At 32.0% G+C, this 19,899-nt stretch overlaps 1 protein-coding gene across 1 annotated transcript in view; it reads right to left on the reverse strand.

Moving 5' to 3' along the window:
- Window positions 1-11,195: 11,195 nt before the first annotated feature.
- The window catches only part of LOC143224668 (RNA polymerase II-associated factor 1 homolog), a 39,832-nt gene continuing 31,128 nt past the window's right edge, over window positions 11,196-19,899 (reverse strand). The window contains exons 8-11 of the mRNA XM_076452826.1: window positions 18,106-18,231; window positions 14,658-14,760; window positions 14,320-14,389; window positions 11,196-14,001 (exon numbers count right to left, since the gene is read on the reverse strand). Of these exons, the coding sequence (XP_076308941.1) occupies window positions 13,715-14,001; window positions 14,320-14,389; window positions 14,658-14,760; window positions 18,106-18,231 (586 nt within the window). The 3' untranslated portion in view covers window positions 11,196-13,714. The remainder of the gene's footprint in view (window positions 14,002-14,319; window positions 14,390-14,657; window positions 14,761-18,105; window positions 18,232-19,899) is intronic.

Here is a 19,899-nt window from a genome sequence, read left to right on the forward strand (position 1 = left end):
GAAAAACCGTCCACTCTTACGATTGTTTTAAAAACTTCAACTAACCAATACTGATGAAACGGCAAGTCTTTTCTCTTAATAGTTTTGTTACTTAGAAATCAGCTGTCCTTATATCAGAATGGGGAATATCTTAAAATGTTTGCGCTTACTCCTACGTCGAGTTGTAGCAAAAACGTAAGACCGATAGTTCACATTAATATTTGAGTAGGCCTTTTTCAAACATTATCTTCTAATTTGTTCGTTTTCCTAATACAACTTTGCACCTGAGACTAATATTAACACAAAGTGAAGCTCATTCATTGATTAAAAGAGAAAGTAAAAGTGTAGGTAATTTGAAAAGGAATTAAAAAATGTAAAGGTTAAAATGTTTCTCTATCAAACACAGTTTCAGTTTTCTCTTTCATACAGAAAGAAAGCCCAAGAAACTCTGTTAAATTCTGGTCATGTGGGTGGGATAATTCATATTGAAATGAACCAAAAAATGTCATCTTATCTTTCGTTTACTTGGAGGAATCAAACAGAAAATAAATAACTTATTAGAAACTTAAAGTGTAATTTCGGTGCGATGCAGAAGATTAACTTTGACAAAGACTTAAGAAAAATTATAAGTTTAAACAGTGTAATGCTGGGAAAGAATGAGACTCTGGAAGAGTACAATCTAATGTTGTTTAACGACTCGGACACAGGGTTGTATGTTGTGATAATAATATGTTTCTTGCACTGAAGAAGTTCATTAAGAGTTAAACATTTTATAATACATACATAATTTTTAAATTTAACACTCATATGTATGCTATAATGATCATCGCCTTAAAATTCACTTTACCTATATTACAAATGATATAAACCCCTTTTAAAATGACTTATTCTATACAAACATCCTAAAGGAGTTTTTCATGCAACATATGCAATTTGTGACTCATTTTCATATCTGCTTATTTATATAAATATCAGCTCAACTAAAATCCAAATAAAATGAGATATATGACCATATGTCTTAAATACTGTAAACTTTGTTTTTCTTAGAGTTGCTTTGATAGTTTACAAAACAAATCTCGCAGAGTAACATTTATTTTAAAACTCTCTGTTTTACAAAATTGTTAATTTATAATACTCCTATTAATTAAGAAGAACTGATCTTTCCTAAGATTTGTGGTGCAATTCTTGAAGGAATACGATGGAATGGTTATTATTAAAAATATTTCCTTAAAAATTCTGTAAGTGTAAAAGATCAGAGATGTGTGGTAAAACGAGTAGTAAGTAACTACTGTTAATATCCTATTAATATTGTGTCCAAACATTTTATATGAAATATTAAAGTATGTCAGGCCTGGTATAAACTGAAAAAAAAAAACCTGGAGTTAAAGTTAAAATTCAAATTAATTACATCACTATCAATGGAAAGTTCAGGAATGCGGCACAATAATTGAAAATTTACACACGGGATTAGCCATTCTCCAGTAGTATGCACCATCAAAATAAAGTTATGGGACGGTGAGAAGTCAAAAAGCAACAAAGAGTCTAATATTTATTATTCCATTTGTTTAATTATTTTCTACGTAATGAATAAAATTCAGAGCAGGGGTTCTTCTGATGGATTGCAGAAAGCAAAACAAATGAATGATGGGATAATAATTAATTAAAACATACAGCAAGTATTTAATTTAAATGTATGGCTCTATCAAGAGGTAGACACCTTACTATACAAAAGTCCAGTCTTAACAGGCTATACTGTCACGATTGAGCTTGTATTAATTTGGGTTTCTACATGTTGCCAAGGTCTTGAAATGAAACACTGCCAGAAAAAAATTCACTGGATACTGGCTGTTTCTTTTCATTAAGTGTGTTTAACTCCAGTGTTCACAATGCTATCTGAATCATAATGGGATGAACACCATCTTAGATGTATGTTACAGACCATGCAGGGGTAAAACGAGTTGATGAGCTAACCAACTCACATGAAAAGCCCTTTATTAAATCCAGAACAATTATACTGGCAGAATTGTGATCTCCTCTGTATCAGTAAGATAAAGGCGGCAACCATGGAATGTACTTGTTGACATTAAGGATGGTAATCAATAAGGGAATACATAGCTAAAAGACCACTGATAACATCAGTAAAGGAACTTTTATTTACCTTTATTTCCTTTGTGCACAAAAGGGGTAAGGACTCAATGGTGCAACCCTAGGATTTTCGCATAGTATTCAACTCTACTATGTTCTTCAAGACTTTTTTCCAGTTTTTCCAATTCAAACAATGTGATTTTCCAGACTGAATAAATTTCGCGTTACTTATTTCAGTTGATTATGTCAGGCCTGCTTAGAGCAACTAACATTAGCCACGTGACTAGACATTCCCATTGAAACATTAAGAGTGACTGTAACCTTAGAATATCATCTGATCTGTATGTGGAAGACTTTGCTATAGACCTTCTTGTACAAGTTGGATCTTCACAAATATTTCTGCACAGATAGACATTACCTCCATGGAATGACAAAGACTAAAAACAATTAGAATGAAATCAGCTTGACTTTTTGATCATGTATTATCCAAAGGCTATATGTCCTCAGAATAAACAAAAAAACAATGTATATATACATATGCATTAAAATGGAAAGGTATAAAATGCTTTATATACCTGAATACCTCAAAGTGTTAAGACCTGTCTTTTGTCATATTTTGAAGCTAACCTTTTCATTTTGAGGTGCAAATGTACACCATGCAAAAGAATAATCCACTGAGTAAATCAACTCTCATATTATATATACCATATTTATCAGCTAATGAAATCGCAAATTGTTTAGCAAAGCCATTCGTATGGTTGTAAAACATTTTGCAATGAAATTGAGACACTTTTGAAATTATGGAATCAATAATAATTTACCACAATTGTTGTTAGCGATACACCAATCAGTCATGCTAAAGAAACACAAAGATGTCATATGCTAAGTGAAGTATTGGTCTAAGGTAAAAACGTGCAGGGAAAGAATACATAATGATACATTATAACTGCCATCAATAGTACCATTAATCCATACACTGTGTACCTGGTTATTCCCACTCCAGATGACATTAAAACTGGTGGAAATGAACCAAGGTATGCTCCTTCTCCGCATTCCACTCCTTATGTATTTTCAAGTAAGTCAGATCATCAAACCAAATGTATCACTGGTTTATATTTTCTACTATTATGTGCTCATAATATTTGAAAGAACTAATCAAGAAATCCAAAGCAGTTCTTAAGATCCCAGATATTGAAACTTCTGATAAAATTAAGATAACATAGATACTAAGTAACTAAAGAACTAATAAATAAATAACTGCAGCAAAATATCAGTTCTTAACCATACATAACAGAACTTAAATTCTGTCCCCGCAGTCATTCAGGCCAACTTTGTGTCAAGTGAAGAAGTCAAGAGAATATTTGTTCAAAATGTAAGGGCTCATTTTAAAGCAAGATCTCAAGTACGTGTCATACGTGGTAGTTTCATCACTGCTGGATTCCAGTACTGTAAGAATACACATCTAGAGAGATAACAGCTTGTACCTGATTCTTACTAGTAGTCTTTTACCAAAATTTATTTATGAAGCTCTCCTATTTTATTTTGATGTGATTTTAGAGACAGTTGCAAATACAGATGATAATATAACAATCCTAATAACTACGTTTAATTTTCATTGACGTCGAGAAAACCCACTTGTAGAGAAAAATATATATGTAAAAACGGCTCGTTTGGGTTGAGATTTTTTTTTTTTACGTAGAAGAGCGAACAAAAGAGAAGGTCGAAACGTTGTTCGCTCCTCTACGTAAAAAAAAAAAAAATCTCAACCCAAACGAGCCGTCTTTACATATATATTTTACGTTTAATTTTAGTTTGTTACTAAGCGCAAGGGGCTATTTGTGATGCAACCATTGTGGGTACAGAAACCTGGTTTGAAACGTAACAAGCCTTTAGAATTGCCGCTAAGCCTCCAGGAGTAGGGCAGTTTATAAATGATTATAAATTATTACAAAAACTAAATTTATAAGAAATTTGGTATATTAATGTCTTCGTACGCAAAATGATCGAAGAAAGAGTATCTACATGTAAATATTAAAAGAAATCCATTCCAAAACACATGGCATTACTGTCGTGCGTTGACGAACAATGATGTGAAATCTCAAATGTCATTCATTCTGCAAATGGACTGTAACTATACTGAAGAACTTAATCTTTCAACGCTTATTACAAACATTGTTGAGCGGTAAATATTAAATAGTTGCATGAAACAATGGAAGTTATTAGGCCTGGTATTCAATAAATTTCAAATTCCTCTTTATAGAAGTATATAATTAAAACGTGTTACTGTACTTTGCAACTACTAATGATCTCTGCTCTGATATTAAAAAAGGGAATCGTCTGTAGCCGCTATTGTATTAGATCTTAAAACGGTCAAGAAATGAAGCTACAAGCTCAAAATTTGTCCTTAAAATCATGCGTGGAGCAGGGCATAAAACAAAATTTATTTTATTAGTCATCTCGACCTCTACCAGCCTCGCTTCAAATTGAAATTCTTTCAGGCAGGATTAAAGTAAATTAATCTACAAGACCTTTGATGTGATCAAACATATCAGTCGAAAGGGTTTGACCTCCCATGTTCACAAGTGAATTAGTTCTCAAATTAGTGAAGGAAAAACAGAACTATGAGCTAAAAGTTTCTATTTGAAAAACTTAAAACATTTCTATGAGCAGTTAAAATAATGGTAGCTGTTGTATGATACTCATTAAAATAATCTATTCCAATTGGTTTTCGAGGTCGATAGAGAAAGAGAGAAACAGCTTTGGTCTTTTCATGTTTTTTTTAATCTATGGTCACTAATACCAGTACGAATACTAGCTGATACAAATATCTTTGATATTAGGCTAACTGATGAGCGAGTCATTAGTGAAAGGATGGTTTTCTCTTTGTAAATATTTAGTCTTGCCATGTTTCAAGATGTACCTACTAGATTCAGCACAACAATAATGATTGTTGCTACATCCTGTATACCTTCGGTCATTGAGACTGGACTTTTACTTCTGTATCATTTCAATTGGCCCGGCATGGCCAAGCGCGTTAGGCGTGCGAATCGTAATCCGAGGGTCGCGGGTTCGCGCCCGCGTCGCGCTAAATATGCTCGCCCTCCCAGTCGTGGGGGCGTATAATCTGACGGTCAATCCCACTATTCGTTGGTAAAAGAGTAGCCCAAGAGTTGGCGGTGGGTGGTGATGACTAGCTGCCTTCCCTCTAGTCTTACACTGCTAAATTAGGGACGGCTAGCATAGATAGCCCTCGAGTAGCTTTGTGCGAAATTCCAAAACAAACAAACAAACAATCATTTCAATCACACCAACTGTACTACTAACAGTGTGTCTAACAATCTACTACACCTGCACAACCCTAGACAATAACTGAATGTGAAATGTTGACATCTTAATGTGTAAACTATGTGAAAGCTAGTATTTTCTTTATGGATAAACTACGGATAAAATTGATTTTCTGCCAAATTTTTGGTTTTTAACATTTATGAGACAACATGAATCCAATATGTAAAAAGTGGCTATAATTTATTATAATATCTTTTTCTTTTATCTCTACACTGTGTACAAATAAGAAACTAACGTATTTTAAATTTAAAACACACCGTTTCGTTTTCTACAGGGTTTTTAAACTTCATACTATAAACTTCATAAAGGCAAAACAAATGCATAAGAAGCAGATTTAGTTTACTTAATATTTGCACAACCAAGCCGAAGTCACTGATGAATGTTCTTGAATTTTTTTTAGGTAATTGATGAGAATTGGACTCCAGGTGTCTTGAATATCTTATTTTGATCCTGTTTCTTTTTTGAAAAACATGGTAACACACACTGTTAACACATATTTTTCTTGGTCGACTTTAATACGAGTAGTTTCCTAAGCTCTGTAGCAAGACAGCTTAGATTTACATCCGCCGCTCAGTGAAATAAGCTTAAGATAATCTGAGTTGGTAAGCTTACGTGTTCTTTTGTACCATTTAAGTTGCATCCTTTGATTATTATTTTAATGTCCAGTTTTATTATAATTTCGTTTTGCACAAAATTCCTCCTGAGGTAGTTCTTTGTGTAAAAACTTGTACATGATATCTTAGTTCATCATAAACTGTCCACCAAGTAGAGTTGTGTTGTGTACCATAGAATATTTTATGTACTTTTCGCAAAGCAAATAATAACTCTTAATAAATAGGTGATTTTTTAATGTTATCATAGAAAATTCCCAAATGTGTGTAGTGCTATTTGATATTACACTATAGTAAATCAGCCAGAACATTACATCTAAAAGCTACATGCTCCAATTTTTAAAATCTAAGTTTCAAGGTCGACGTCGAGCAGAGCGGACGTGTTGTCGGGAGCTGCGATAGACGTATTACAGAGACCAAGAATATTTTGTTTTTGTGCAATAATTTGAGTTTTACTAAAAAGATTAACCCTTAGTCCTTGTCAGGACTAGTAAAACAATGAATAACAAAAGGAGGAAGATAAAACAACTGAGGGCTTACTACCCGGGCATCCAGTTTAAAGATATTAAACGTCTTCCCAACGGAAGAATAATGTTAAAATGCACGGAACCACAAGAATTCGCACACATTTTGGCTCACTGGCCCAAGGATGCCTTTGGGGTTAAAGCCACTATCAACACACCAAAACACAACACTCCACAGTCAACTGTCGTTATCAGAGGTGACGATTTCGACATCGAAGATAACGAGATCACTGAAGAACTGAAAATACAAGGTTATGACATTTCAAAATCAGAACGAATTATCTCTTTTAAAACAAAACAAAAAACGCCACTAGTCAAAGTAACCGTAAACAATAAAGACGACCAGGACAAACTACTAAAAGACGGTTGCTTTCTATTCTTCAAAAAACACACGACCGAAGCGGAGAAAACACACCAAAGGCAATTTTACAATGTTATAAATGTCAAAGGTTCGGACACACAAAAACCAACTGCATGGCCAAAGACAGATGCGTGAGATGCGGTGGACCTCACGAGGTTGCTCAGTATCCCAATGAGCGTAACCAAGTGAAATGCGCAAATTGTCAAGGCCCTCACGCAGCTAGTTATAAAGGTTGTCCTAAATACACACAGATACGCAACAGAATCATTTTCAAAACCACGAACAGTAAAAACAACCTCTCAACACTCACATCACTAAACAACCACTACTCAAAACTCCAACAGACTCACAGATTACAAACACAACCACTCAGCCACAATCAACACGTACATACGCAGACGTCACACGCACGAAAACAACACACACATTTAACCCCACGGAATTCACTACAAATTTATTAGCAATGCTAATCGAATTAAGTGAATTCCCTACCTTCGAATCAAGACACGAGTCACTCAAGGCTCTTTGCAGCCTTGCAAGACACTACTTTCACCTTCCCCATCTCAAACCACACCATCTTTCACTTAGAATTCATGCAAGGGAAGTAGAACATCACAATGATACAACACATTAAAATTTTACATATCAACTGCCAAGGAAACCTTAAAGATAAAAGAATAGAAATCTACAACATAAACAAACATATAAATGCCAACATTATCATCGTCTCAGAAACACTTTGCACAGAGAAAAAAACACTACAATCCCAGTTCATCACACACAGCATACCTTACTCTGAAAACAATAGAGGCATAATAGCTTACTTTAATACAGAAATTTCACATCTAATCTCAATGGAAGATTCTTTTAGATCAAGCATAAAGGAAACCATATTTTGTAATATACACTTTGACAACCGGCTAACAATTCCAATTCTAGCCATATATTGTTCATCCACTAAAGATATCGACATTAACTTCCTACAGAAATGTGTTAACCGTAAACCTAAACCAATCATCATTGGGGATTTTAATTCTTCACACACAGAACTGAGAGGAAATAGAAACACGCGCAGAGGGTTGTGCATAAAATATTTTCTTTCTATTAACAAAATGCACCTAACAAACGACCACACACCTACACACTTTTCAGCCGCCAACGGCTCATTTGACGTTCTTGATTTCATCATAGCACCCAAGGACATAGTAAATAGAATCTCCAGCTTCAGAGTACATGACGAAATCACGAGTGACCACTTCCCTATTTACTGTATGATTCACCCGCGCCACCCTGCCGTGCGTGACTCCATCAGCATACACTTACACCAAAACATATTGGCTCACTTTCAATGCTTCACTAGACTCATATCTACCCCACCAAATTGAACATGCTAACAACAAAACAGAACTAGACAACTGTGTAAATCAAGTTACAGAAGCCATACATAAAGCCATAAAAAACACAATCTCTAAAACAAGGATAAAGCACTCACATAATCATCGGAAATTCATCCACTGATAATCAAACGCAGGCAATTAAGACGAACACACTTTATAACACGTGATCCATCTATCAAAACACAGATTAACAGAACAAATGCAAAAATTAAACAAGAAATTAAAATAGCAAAAGAAACTAATTGGTAAAACTTTGGTAAAAACTTGGAAAAGTAAAAACAATCCAAAAAAATTTTGGAAAAAATGCAAGAATATTTCTTCCGATAAAAACACAAATCACATGCTACAATGCATCACACACAACAATATAATCGCAAGGACAGACGTAGAGAAAGCCAACTACTACGAATCCTTCTTCAGCAACCTAAATTCAATCGACTTTGACACACAGCACCAACATCATGTCAACAACTTCATAAATACAAACCAAGCTTCATTCTCACAATTCCCTGGCGAGACACTGGAAACATACTCATGTTCAATCAACAGGAAAATTACCATCACCGAACTAAAAATCAACATTAAAAACTTGAAAAGCACTTCCCCCGGACATGACCAAACACCAAACATTATTCTGAAAAAATCTTTACTCTCCTATTACAACACCTCACAAACATCATGAACATTTCACTAACAACTGGATATTACCCCAACACTTGGAAAAAAAGCCATCATAACCATGATTCCAAAGAAACAAACTAACGGGACAAATCCAGATAATTTCCGTCCCATCAGTCTGTTAAGCTGCCTTGGCAAACTGATGGAGAGGGTTATCTCCAACCGTCTTCTTCACTTTTGTGAAATAAATAATATTCTTCCAGAATCCCAAAATGCTTCCAGAAAAAACATACAAACAACAGATCACCTCACCAAATCAGTCTACAATGGTTACTTTTAACAACCAAGTAACCATTGGTGTATTCCTAGCCGTTGAAAAAGCATTTGACAGCGTATGGCACAATGCCATCAAATACAAACTACCTCATCTAAAAATAAACCCAACTATAGTTAAATGGATATCAAACTTCCTGACAGATAGAACAGCACAAGTCAATAAAACTATATCTAAATCATTCAATATAACTGCAGGAGTGCCCCAAGGATCAGTCCTTTCTCCACTACTATATATTATTATCGTCAGCGACATACCTTTCCCTAATTTAACATACACGCATAATTCACAATACGCAAACGACATCGCATTCTGGAGCACCTCCAGAAACCCAGTAATGGCCATGTCTCGCGTGCACGAATAACTCAACAACGACTCGACCTGGAGTAACAAACGGAGAGTAGTTTTAAATCCAACCAAAACACAAGCAATCACCTTCTACACGAAACTAAAAAAAAACAAAGAAAAATCTAGAAAAGTAAAATTATCACTCGGAAATACGCCCATTAATATGAGCAAAACATCACATTCCTTGGCATCACTTTCGACACAAAACTAACATGGAAAAACATGTTAACAATATACACTCATCAATTAGAAAACGTATTTCACACTTAATAACTCTAACCAGCAAACACTCAAAATGCTCACCAAAAACCATTATCCAAATATACAAGGCTTACATCCGTCCACTAATAGAGTATGGATGTCAAGTCACATATAATATGTCAAATATCACACTCCAGAAAATCGAAGTTCAACAAAACAAAATTCTAAGATCTGCATTCAGTCTACCATCATACACTCCAGTAAATTATACACATCAAATCAGCAACTTACCAACACTATGAAATAGACTAACAGAAATATCACACAAATACTATTTAAAAGCAGAACACAGAAACAAACTAACAACATCACTCTATAAATTAACTAGTGTACCAACCAAACTTATTTAACCATACAACATATTTCAAGAATCACAAATCACACAACAAAGTACTTAAAGAGCAAAATTCGCGTAAATATTATGATAAATTATCAACGTTTCCATTTTATTCAATTTTAAAAGAGCTTATGTAGTGTTAAGCGTCAGCTTTCATACACTTTTCAAAATTACTTTAAAACTTTCATGAGCAGTTAGTTATAACGTTCAAAGTCGGTTGATGAATTAATGCATAAAATTTAACAATTCCCAGAAGTTAAAACTCCTATATAAAACATTTATCATTATTTCTGTCATCCCTTCCAACATGTTAAAATTTAAAATTCTCACAAAAATATCGTTTGTATAAAGGGCAAAATAATAATTTTAAAGTCAAACTTAACTCGTTTAAATAAGACATATTATAGTATTAAAGCATTTCCTTATTCACTTTTTGAAATGTCAAAAATAAAAGCGTTCTGAAATATACACCCATGAAAAGAAATCTAATAATGACTTTTATGCAAAGCTATAATAGGTTATTTGTGCGAAACTGATTTTGGACTAATAAATTAGAGAGAAAACAGCTAGTTAACATTACCAACAACTAATTCTTAAGATACTATTATCTGATTAACTAATGGGATTTGGACATCACTTTTATAGTGCACTCAAAGCCTACTTACCACACATCCTGGATTCACAGAACCAAGAACGAAATGATTTGGTTATATATGTTTTCAATGATGGATGCTAACAAAAAAATTACTATCTGAAATTCACACTGATAAATAGATATTTTATCATTGGTAGATCTAGAAATTAATCACTGCTACAGTATTTCACCTTACCCATAAATTCAAACGTTTCAAGTTTTTCTCGTGTTTTTATTTTTTAGCAAACTTCATAAAAGACAAGTAATTTTGTACACTTTAAAAATGTGGTGATATTGGTATTGGTTATTTTCACAGATAGTGTAACACAAAACAATTCTTTGTAAATAATGTAAGACAATGTTTTCTAAATTATTGTGATTTACTAATCCCAATGTTTCTTTACATTACACATCAATTCAAAGCCATTTATAGCTTACATATTCTACCACTATGTGCACGTACTATACAATAAAAAAAAAAAAAACTATCAAAGAATTCTGCACTGAAAACAAATTTCTCCAACATAAAACTTGCCAACCATTGTTAGTCCATGTAAATTCAAGGTATTATGATTTCATCTTGGAAAATATCTATAAAAAATGAAGATAATACACCACCTAGATACTGTAAAATAACGGACATTTGGGTTTTATTTCTAATTTGAATGTTAAAAACCAAAAATAATTAAGAATGTAAACAAACTACTATGCAAACTTAAGAAATAACATTTACTGATTTTATTCAAAAAACTATTCAGTCAGTTGTTTCGCCTTTTTCTATATAATTTCTTTCAATTAAAATGCTTATTCAAAATATACCAGTGTCTACTTATGGCCCTGAATTGAAAACAATTATAATTAAATCACTAAAATGTATTTCAAAATGACTGCTATGGGTATTAAAACTTTTTTAAAAGTAAAGAACAATGTTTTGACCTTAGGTTTCACACTAAACAGGTGAGCCTGAAGATGACCTAAAAAGGTTGAAATACTGTTCTCTACTTTATTTTAATAAAAGTTTTAATACTCATACCAACCATCTTAAAATACATTTTTACTTCACGTGGGTTTCTCATCATCATGAATTACATCACAAACCCAATTAAAGTTTTTGTCGTTTAGTAATAGAAACTACTTATCTGATTTAAATTATAGGAAAGTAAAATAATACTCTGACAAAGAAAACTTGAAACTAAATTACAATGAATGATTGTGCTTTAAATAAAGTTTTTTTTACAATATTAATACAGCTAAAAGCATTATTTCAAGATATACATTTGACATTGTCTCATTCACGTTGGAAGAGTTTTCAACCACAACTACTTTTCTTTTTATCCATAGATGTGATTCAATAAGTGTACGTACACAAGGAATATAATGAAAAAACGAATTACACCTCTGCAAGCAAACAGTGGTCTAAACATTGTAGTGTTGGTTAAAGAATGAGATCTCAATTTAAATATAAAAAACTGTTGAAGAGAATACTGCACCAGGTAGTTGCACCACCCTCCTACTGGTGGAATAGTACAATCTAAAGTTGTTTAATGACATGGACTAGCACACTGGGTTGTGTTCTGTGATACGAATGTTTCTAGTACTAAAGTTCATTAAGATTTGAACATTTTATAACACATACACAGTTCTTAAATATAACATTTATATATGTGTTATAATGTCTGGTTGTTTCTGCTAGTAGTTATATAACCATAGAAAAATAATTTAGAAAAAGTGAACATTAAAAAAAAATATTTATTTCTGGGAAGTACTGCACCTGAAAAGTGTTCTGATTGCAGTTGTGATCATATGCACATAACTGCATTGAAATGATTCAATGTACGTAGCTAAAACTTTTATAAATTCTACTGGTATAAACTGTAACATTTTATACATTAAAAGGGGGACCATTTATTGAAAAAATAATAGTTTAAGAACTCCAGTTTCTAAGTTACATTTAAAAATTACATCATAAAATAAAACTGTGTTCAAATATAACTAAATGGTTGTTGCACATATCATTTACTTTTATAATCATCTGAATCTTGAATACCAAAAGCATGACATTTTTTTTTAGAGTTTTGTTTGTGGTGTTATTCAATAGACAGTGCAGGAGTTTTGGTTACATACATAGATACTGACATACACACTACGTTTATTATAGTAAGATCGTTTCTTGAAATAGTAGCAAAACACTCACTGCTTTAGCTCATCTTAAGCACACTGGAACTCATTACTGAATATTTAATTGACTGTTTAATTAATGATAGTTTACTTTAATTGGATACACTAACTATTGTTTGTTGATTTGACATAAACCATCACATAATTTACTTACAGTAATATATAAGTTTTGGTTTATAATGCAAACTTGGCATTCATAATAATATGACTATTTTGAAAAAAATGAACCTATTGACTTTATTTCAGAGTAAGCTTTTAAGAGCACTTTCTTCAATCCTGTTTGGTTATATGAACAATACAAGCAAAAAAGGTAATGCAAAAAGTTCAACAAATTAATTTGCTACAGTGAATATTTCTAGAAGGTCCTTAACAACTTACTTTATGATGCCAGACAGAATTTTTATTTAGAAAGTCAATATTTCAACATTGTAAACAAGATTTTCATTTTGCATCTCACATACTTATATTTTATTTCGAAACCGAAATCATCAAGTTGTTTAAATTATTGTTTTAAAACTATATGAAATGCTACACCTTTGGTGTTATTTATACTTAAAATAAATTGCATGTCATGCTAATTTATCTTCATCATCAGAAAAGTTGATCTAATGTGCTAAACAACCTCTCCATGCTATATGTTACTGCTTGTAAAAACATTATATTTTATGTCCTGAAACGTTTAAAGTTCCCATCCTGAGAAATTCAGTCACTATCACTAGCACTTCCAAAGATCTCTTCTTCATCACGACGTTTCTTGGCTTCTTCTTCTTCAGCTTCACTTTCACTAGAAGACTTGTCACTTTCACTACTGCTGCTACTACTGCTGCTACTGGCCTTAGATTTAACATCATTCTCTTCTTCACTTTCTTCATTCTCCTTTTGTTTCTCTTCTTCTTCCTCCTCTTCACTTTCATGTTTTTGTTCATCCTCATTTTTCTCAGCTTTCTCTTCTTCCTGCTCTTCATGTTCACTCTGGTCTTTCTCTTCAACTGAAAAAAAAAAGTCCATAAATATTACATTCAACCTATAATTACAAGAGAAAAAGTTGAAACAACAAATAATCTAATAAAAACATTAATAAACAAATAAACCATACACCTGCAAACAATGGCAATAATTATGTTAATTTCTAACATTCATCCAAAACCAACTCTCAGAACTATACTGAGTAACTAATTAGACACGTGAGAAAACTAAAAAACTTCCTTTCATAAATGTAATATAAGGACTTCTTTTTAAGATGGAAATTTTGCCAATTAAATTTAAAAAGTTATTAAAAGTATATTTAACAGACAATATTTATCAACCTTCTTCTTCCTCTTGCTCTTCAGCTTCCTCTTCTTCTTGTGGAGGTTCCAGCTGTGTCATCCTTATCTCCTTTTAAAAAAACAGATTTAAGTTGGCAGTTACATTTAATAGACAACATATTCATAAAAATCACTGATATACTATCAATACCAGCCTAATTTCAAAATTTCTACAGTATAATCAAATCAAAGGATATTCATACTTAAGAATTTGTTTTGGTTGATTGTTTACTTTGTACAATCTCATTCTAAATCTATATACACATTACTCTAGACAGATCACTGTTGAGTTTTCCAGTACACCATAAAGTTTTTTGTGAGCAAACTTCATAATTTACCTGAGTCTTCATCTCTGTTTCATTGAGTGGACGGTGTTGTACAACCAACCTTGACTTGCTGGGCTGAGTACCAGGCTTAAGTCTTCTTTTACTTAAACGAACCCTGTAAAGTATATTTTAACTAATTAATTCTCAGTTCTGAGAAATATATCACTTTTACTTGATGTCTCTTTTATGTTCAATTTTTTAAAATATTGGTGAAAAAAATCAACAAAAAACAAGTACATCTCTTACAGAAATTATCTATTTAAGAAGCATACATTTGAATATAGGTTTTTCAAATAATGTGTGTTGTTCACTATAGAAAAAACAAATGGTTGTGGTATCCATGTAAACAACTGTCTTAGAGGCAACGAATACAGTAACTTTATATGCAAAAACGGCTGGTTTGGGTTGAGAAAATATTTTACATAGAAGAGCGAACAACGTTTCGACCTTCTTCAGTCATCGTCAAGTTCACAATGTGAACTCTAGCAATCAGTGAAACAAAATTAAATTACTAAAATAAATCAAAATAGCAAACTGTGTACCAAATCAAAACAAAAATTAAAATAAAGCAGATTAAAAGTGAATATTAAACATATTAAAGAATTAATAATATATAAAAATTGCAGAAAATACAAAGATAAATTAAACAGAACTAAAATAAATGATATACAATCAGAACAAAATGAAAGAGAATGTATAAACAGTCAGTTACTCTTTCAATAAAAATGTAAAATTAAAAACAGAGAATAACAATGATATACAAGTAATAAATGAATATAAGTTATAAGGAACAAGCAGAAAGACTGTCTTATAGGCAGCTGCTTGGTTAGAATCTCCGTTAGCAATTTTCAATTTGATTCTGGCTTTTTTGCACTTAATTTTGGCTCATAATTTGGTAAGAAAGTCTCTCGTACTTTCTGTAACTTGTATCATGACATTTCATTTACTTTCTCAATGTTTCAGACTTCCTTTGTTCGGCAACTTATGGCATCATGATTTTCAATGTTGTTGATAACTTTAGACTTATACTAAAGTAAAAAATGTGTAACTTTTAAATATCTAGTTACTACAACATTTCTTAATGTTTTTATGCAACAAACTCTGTATTTAGGACTTCTGATTCCTTCAGTTACATAACAATTCAGTTCATAGCATACATTTGGAACTGATACAGAAAATAATCAAAGTAATACAAACACGAAGCTCAAACGTAACACTAATCAAACTACAAAATGCAAGAGTAATTAAGAAAATATAATACAGAGAATTGGATAAATTCAAACAAAAACAAAGAATGACCTGGATGTAAAAATAAAATGCTGTTAATTAATTAGCATACTGAATGAATAGCATATTTCACTTACAGGACACAGAAACACTAACTGTTAAAAGTATCTTAAATAAATATGGTTTGTTGTTGAACAGCATAATGCACCCATATGACCATGTATGAACAAAACATTTCATAATCCTTCCTAAAAACATCTTTTGATGATGAAAATCCACTAAACAGCTACAAAACATTTACATTCAGCCTCTAGAAAGTTGTGTCTCTGAAGTCTACCACCTTCCACCTTCTTCTGGAGTCAGCAGTTCTGAGCCAGCTGTTCTTTTTCACTATTTGTGGCTGCTCTCTGCAAGATAAGGCAGTTGTTAATTTCCCAGAGCAAACATGCCGAGTTTTTTGCAGGATGGACTTTTGGGATTATGGATAATGTTTCACTGGGCTGTTACTGACCACAGTGATTTGCACTGGAGACTACGACTGGTCTGATTCATTCAAAAGACTTCAATTTTCTTCTTGTCTTGCATAGGCAGAATAGACTAAAGACATTTCACAGATGAAGGATCTTATAAATGTGGACATCTTAAAGGTGTCTTTGTTTAGCCCCCTCAACAAAGCACTGGTACTAATATCACTTCTAGGTGTCAACATTTATTGATGTTGAACCTACGACAGTAAATAAAGCCAAAGTCATGGTATATACTTCCACTATTTTGCACCCTTCCAACAACATGGGTTTTGCTACATGGTACACAACCAGGTTGAGCAATGCCACCTGATAGGCACCAGACAAGTTTGTTTTTTTTTTACTAGTGTTACAAGCATCAAGAGTAGATTTTCATTCTAACCTGACAGGTGATCTTCCAGGTTAAAAAGTTATGAGTTTACGGTTTCTTTCTGGTCATGATGTAGGTACAAGATAGCCACATTTTACAATTTTGGCTTCATACAGAAAAAGTCATGACTGCTAACTTATCAAAAGTTCAATTAACAATGTAGGGATGAAGGTCAAACCCACTTAGGCCTAATCTTATCCAGATAGAAGATGTCAAGTAGGAGGTACCACATAAGTTGCATATTAAACTAGGAATGAAAATTCCAATGTCACAAAATTTTCCATCACAAACATTAATGAAAACAATGAGTCCTCCACATTTTTCACTTAGTGTGGTGTAGATTATCCTAGCTACCTTTTGTTTATTTCTAAGAGTAAAAGCATTTGATTATGATTATGAATATTTTGAAATACAAGAGATACCATATTTATCTTTTAATTCAGTATTAACTGACCACTGTGGCCTTTAACAAGTACACACACATCTCAGTATCTACACAAGTTCTTCATTTGCCATAAAATTGTGCACTGGTATACTTTAATTTTGTGCAATTAATCATGTATAAAAAAGTTGTTCATATCCAACATATATTAACATACACACACACACCTTTCTTGAGATCACATATCAACCAAGACAGAGTTGCAGAACATGATATCACTATGCATCAGCGATCCTAACAGCAACAATTTATACCAATATTAACACTTTCCACACCTATAAAATTCCTACTGAGGTAATATACATCATATTCAGAACTTACAGATACAAAGTATATGCACATACAAATAAATCAGCTGATAATCTTGTGTTGGCAGTTACAAAATATGTGCATATAAAAATCACATTTTGAGTTGACAGATACAAAATATTTGCTTACACAAATAATCTAGTTACTTATCCTGTTATAAAACAGCATTCAGCCCAACTGTAAATGCTTTTCATGCTACCATAATACCACTAGGGATATTACACAAGCAACCAATAAATTTCTACAAGTTTCTATAATGGGCAGTTGCCATCCATTTCACAGTCAACATCTTGTATCTTTCTGCATAAAATATTAAAGATAGCAGAAGGCTTTTCCAAAACACAAGGAAAAAAAAGTAAAACACATCAAGTTAGTTTTTGACAAGGGTTCAGGTAACTTTAATAAATAAGATCACAAAAACTTGAAAACCTATTTATCCAGGACAACTGATTTTCATTTTTAACAAAAAAACAACAACTTATTTTGTCATAAAGTTAGAAATACAAAACAGAATTATAATATTACTAAGCAAATAAGAAAAACCAAATTGAGTAAAAAGTATGTTATGTTTTGCATAGTTGACCTTACCTTGTTTCTAATTCATTATAGTAAGCTTCAGAATCACGAAATACAAAGAAATAATTCTCTTCATAACCTCTTGAGGCTTTGTTTTTCACATTCCAGTTATACTCTCTAGCCATTCTGTAGTCATATCTAAAAAAAAAAAAGGGAAAACTTAAGATATTTGATTTCACAGACAAGGTAGCAAAGATGGTTTTAAGAGAGATACTAGTTTCATAGTTAAACTCTCCAACTACTTATCTTAAACTTGAGAAATGTCTCTGATGTAAATTATGTAAGGAAAAGATGCAGAATGTTTAATAACTAGACTGTTTTGTTTTTATACATAAAATTGAACCATGACTGGTTTCAAAAAAACATTTATATAATGTGTATTAAGTATGGATCACACTGAAACAAAACAAAGACTATAAAAACCACCCTTAAAATATTTGTATATTAACAATGACTATTTCCTATTTAACAGTGTCCGCTGAATAAAAATAAAGCTTACTGTGCTTAAAAAGCCACCTGCTGGTGCACAAAAATAACTAATAAACAGGAAACAAGTATAACAATAAATGTATCTCTATATGGCTCGGACTAACATAATTACAGTGATTTACCAGAGTAGAGACAAACATTTTTAAATTATAGATAACTCAGATTTCTTATTTTTGACATTTAGTTTCAAAACTTTTTAATGTTAAGACTTTCTACATTACTATAGCTAGCTGGGTTGCATGTATGTCGATCACTAATTGTCGTTATGAAATTGACACTTTTGCTATAGTTGTTTTTTCCTAAACATTTTTTATTTTGTTATGAAATTATGTTCACATTAAATTATGCACAAATGAAATTCTTTATCAAAGCACATCAGTGCTTATGAATGTTTATGAATATATTATTAGTTCTTTTACAAATATTTACTTTTCAGTTATTTTTGTTAAAAGACAAAACAGTAAGTAAGAAGGAATATATAGCAAAATTATTTCTATTACTTACAATATTACAAAATTGATGTGCATATCTTTCATACTTTCCTGACAAATGGTGCAATATTTAATTATTTTGTTTTATGCCTTTATTAGTGGCATGATAATGGAATAAATGTTGAAAATTTTCATATAGATTTGGATTCTATTTTTGCTAAACAATGTAACATTTAGATTTTAATGAAAAGTATTTTCAAAATCTGCCTTACATTTACTATTAAGAATTTTATTTTAGTTTTCATGGATTTTTTTCATTATTGTAAAACATTGTTCACTTCTACCTACACACTTTTAAAGCAGGTAACATACTTTAAATATTTTCAACTATATACACGTAAGTGCAATACTGGAAACATGGAATAAAACAAGTATCAAATAAAAATATTCAGAATTGTTTCCCACCCACTGTATGCTAATGAACTGCACTAGTTCCTTTACATCCTTAACTAGCTTACTACTGGGCTACTGCTACAGACATGTTACTTTAAAAATTATACCTGTTACACTTTCCTAGCAAACAGCATCTTATCAAAACACCTTAGATGTGAAAAAAAAAAAAATTTGGCCAAAAAAGAATTCAATATGAAAAATAAAGGATTGGACTCAAAACTAGTAGTCAAAATTAAAGCTACACTTATAAGCATTGATGTGAATTTTACTACAAATATTCATTCATTAGTTAGCTAGGCCACATTTTTTTTACAGTTTGGGTTAAAATGGTGGGTGAAACAAAGTATGCAGTTTAGCTAACTAATTAATGGATATTTGCTGTAAAAACCTTGTCAAAGATATAACTACCAGTCTTGCCACCAAGTTTGATTTT

This window comes from Tachypleus tridentatus, chromosome 9, assembly GCF_004210375.1.
Source record: "Tachypleus tridentatus isolate NWPU-2018 chromosome 9, ASM421037v1, whole genome shotgun sequence".
Lineage (NCBI taxonomy): Eukaryota > Metazoa > Arthropoda > Merostomata > Xiphosura > Limulidae > Tachypleus > Tachypleus tridentatus.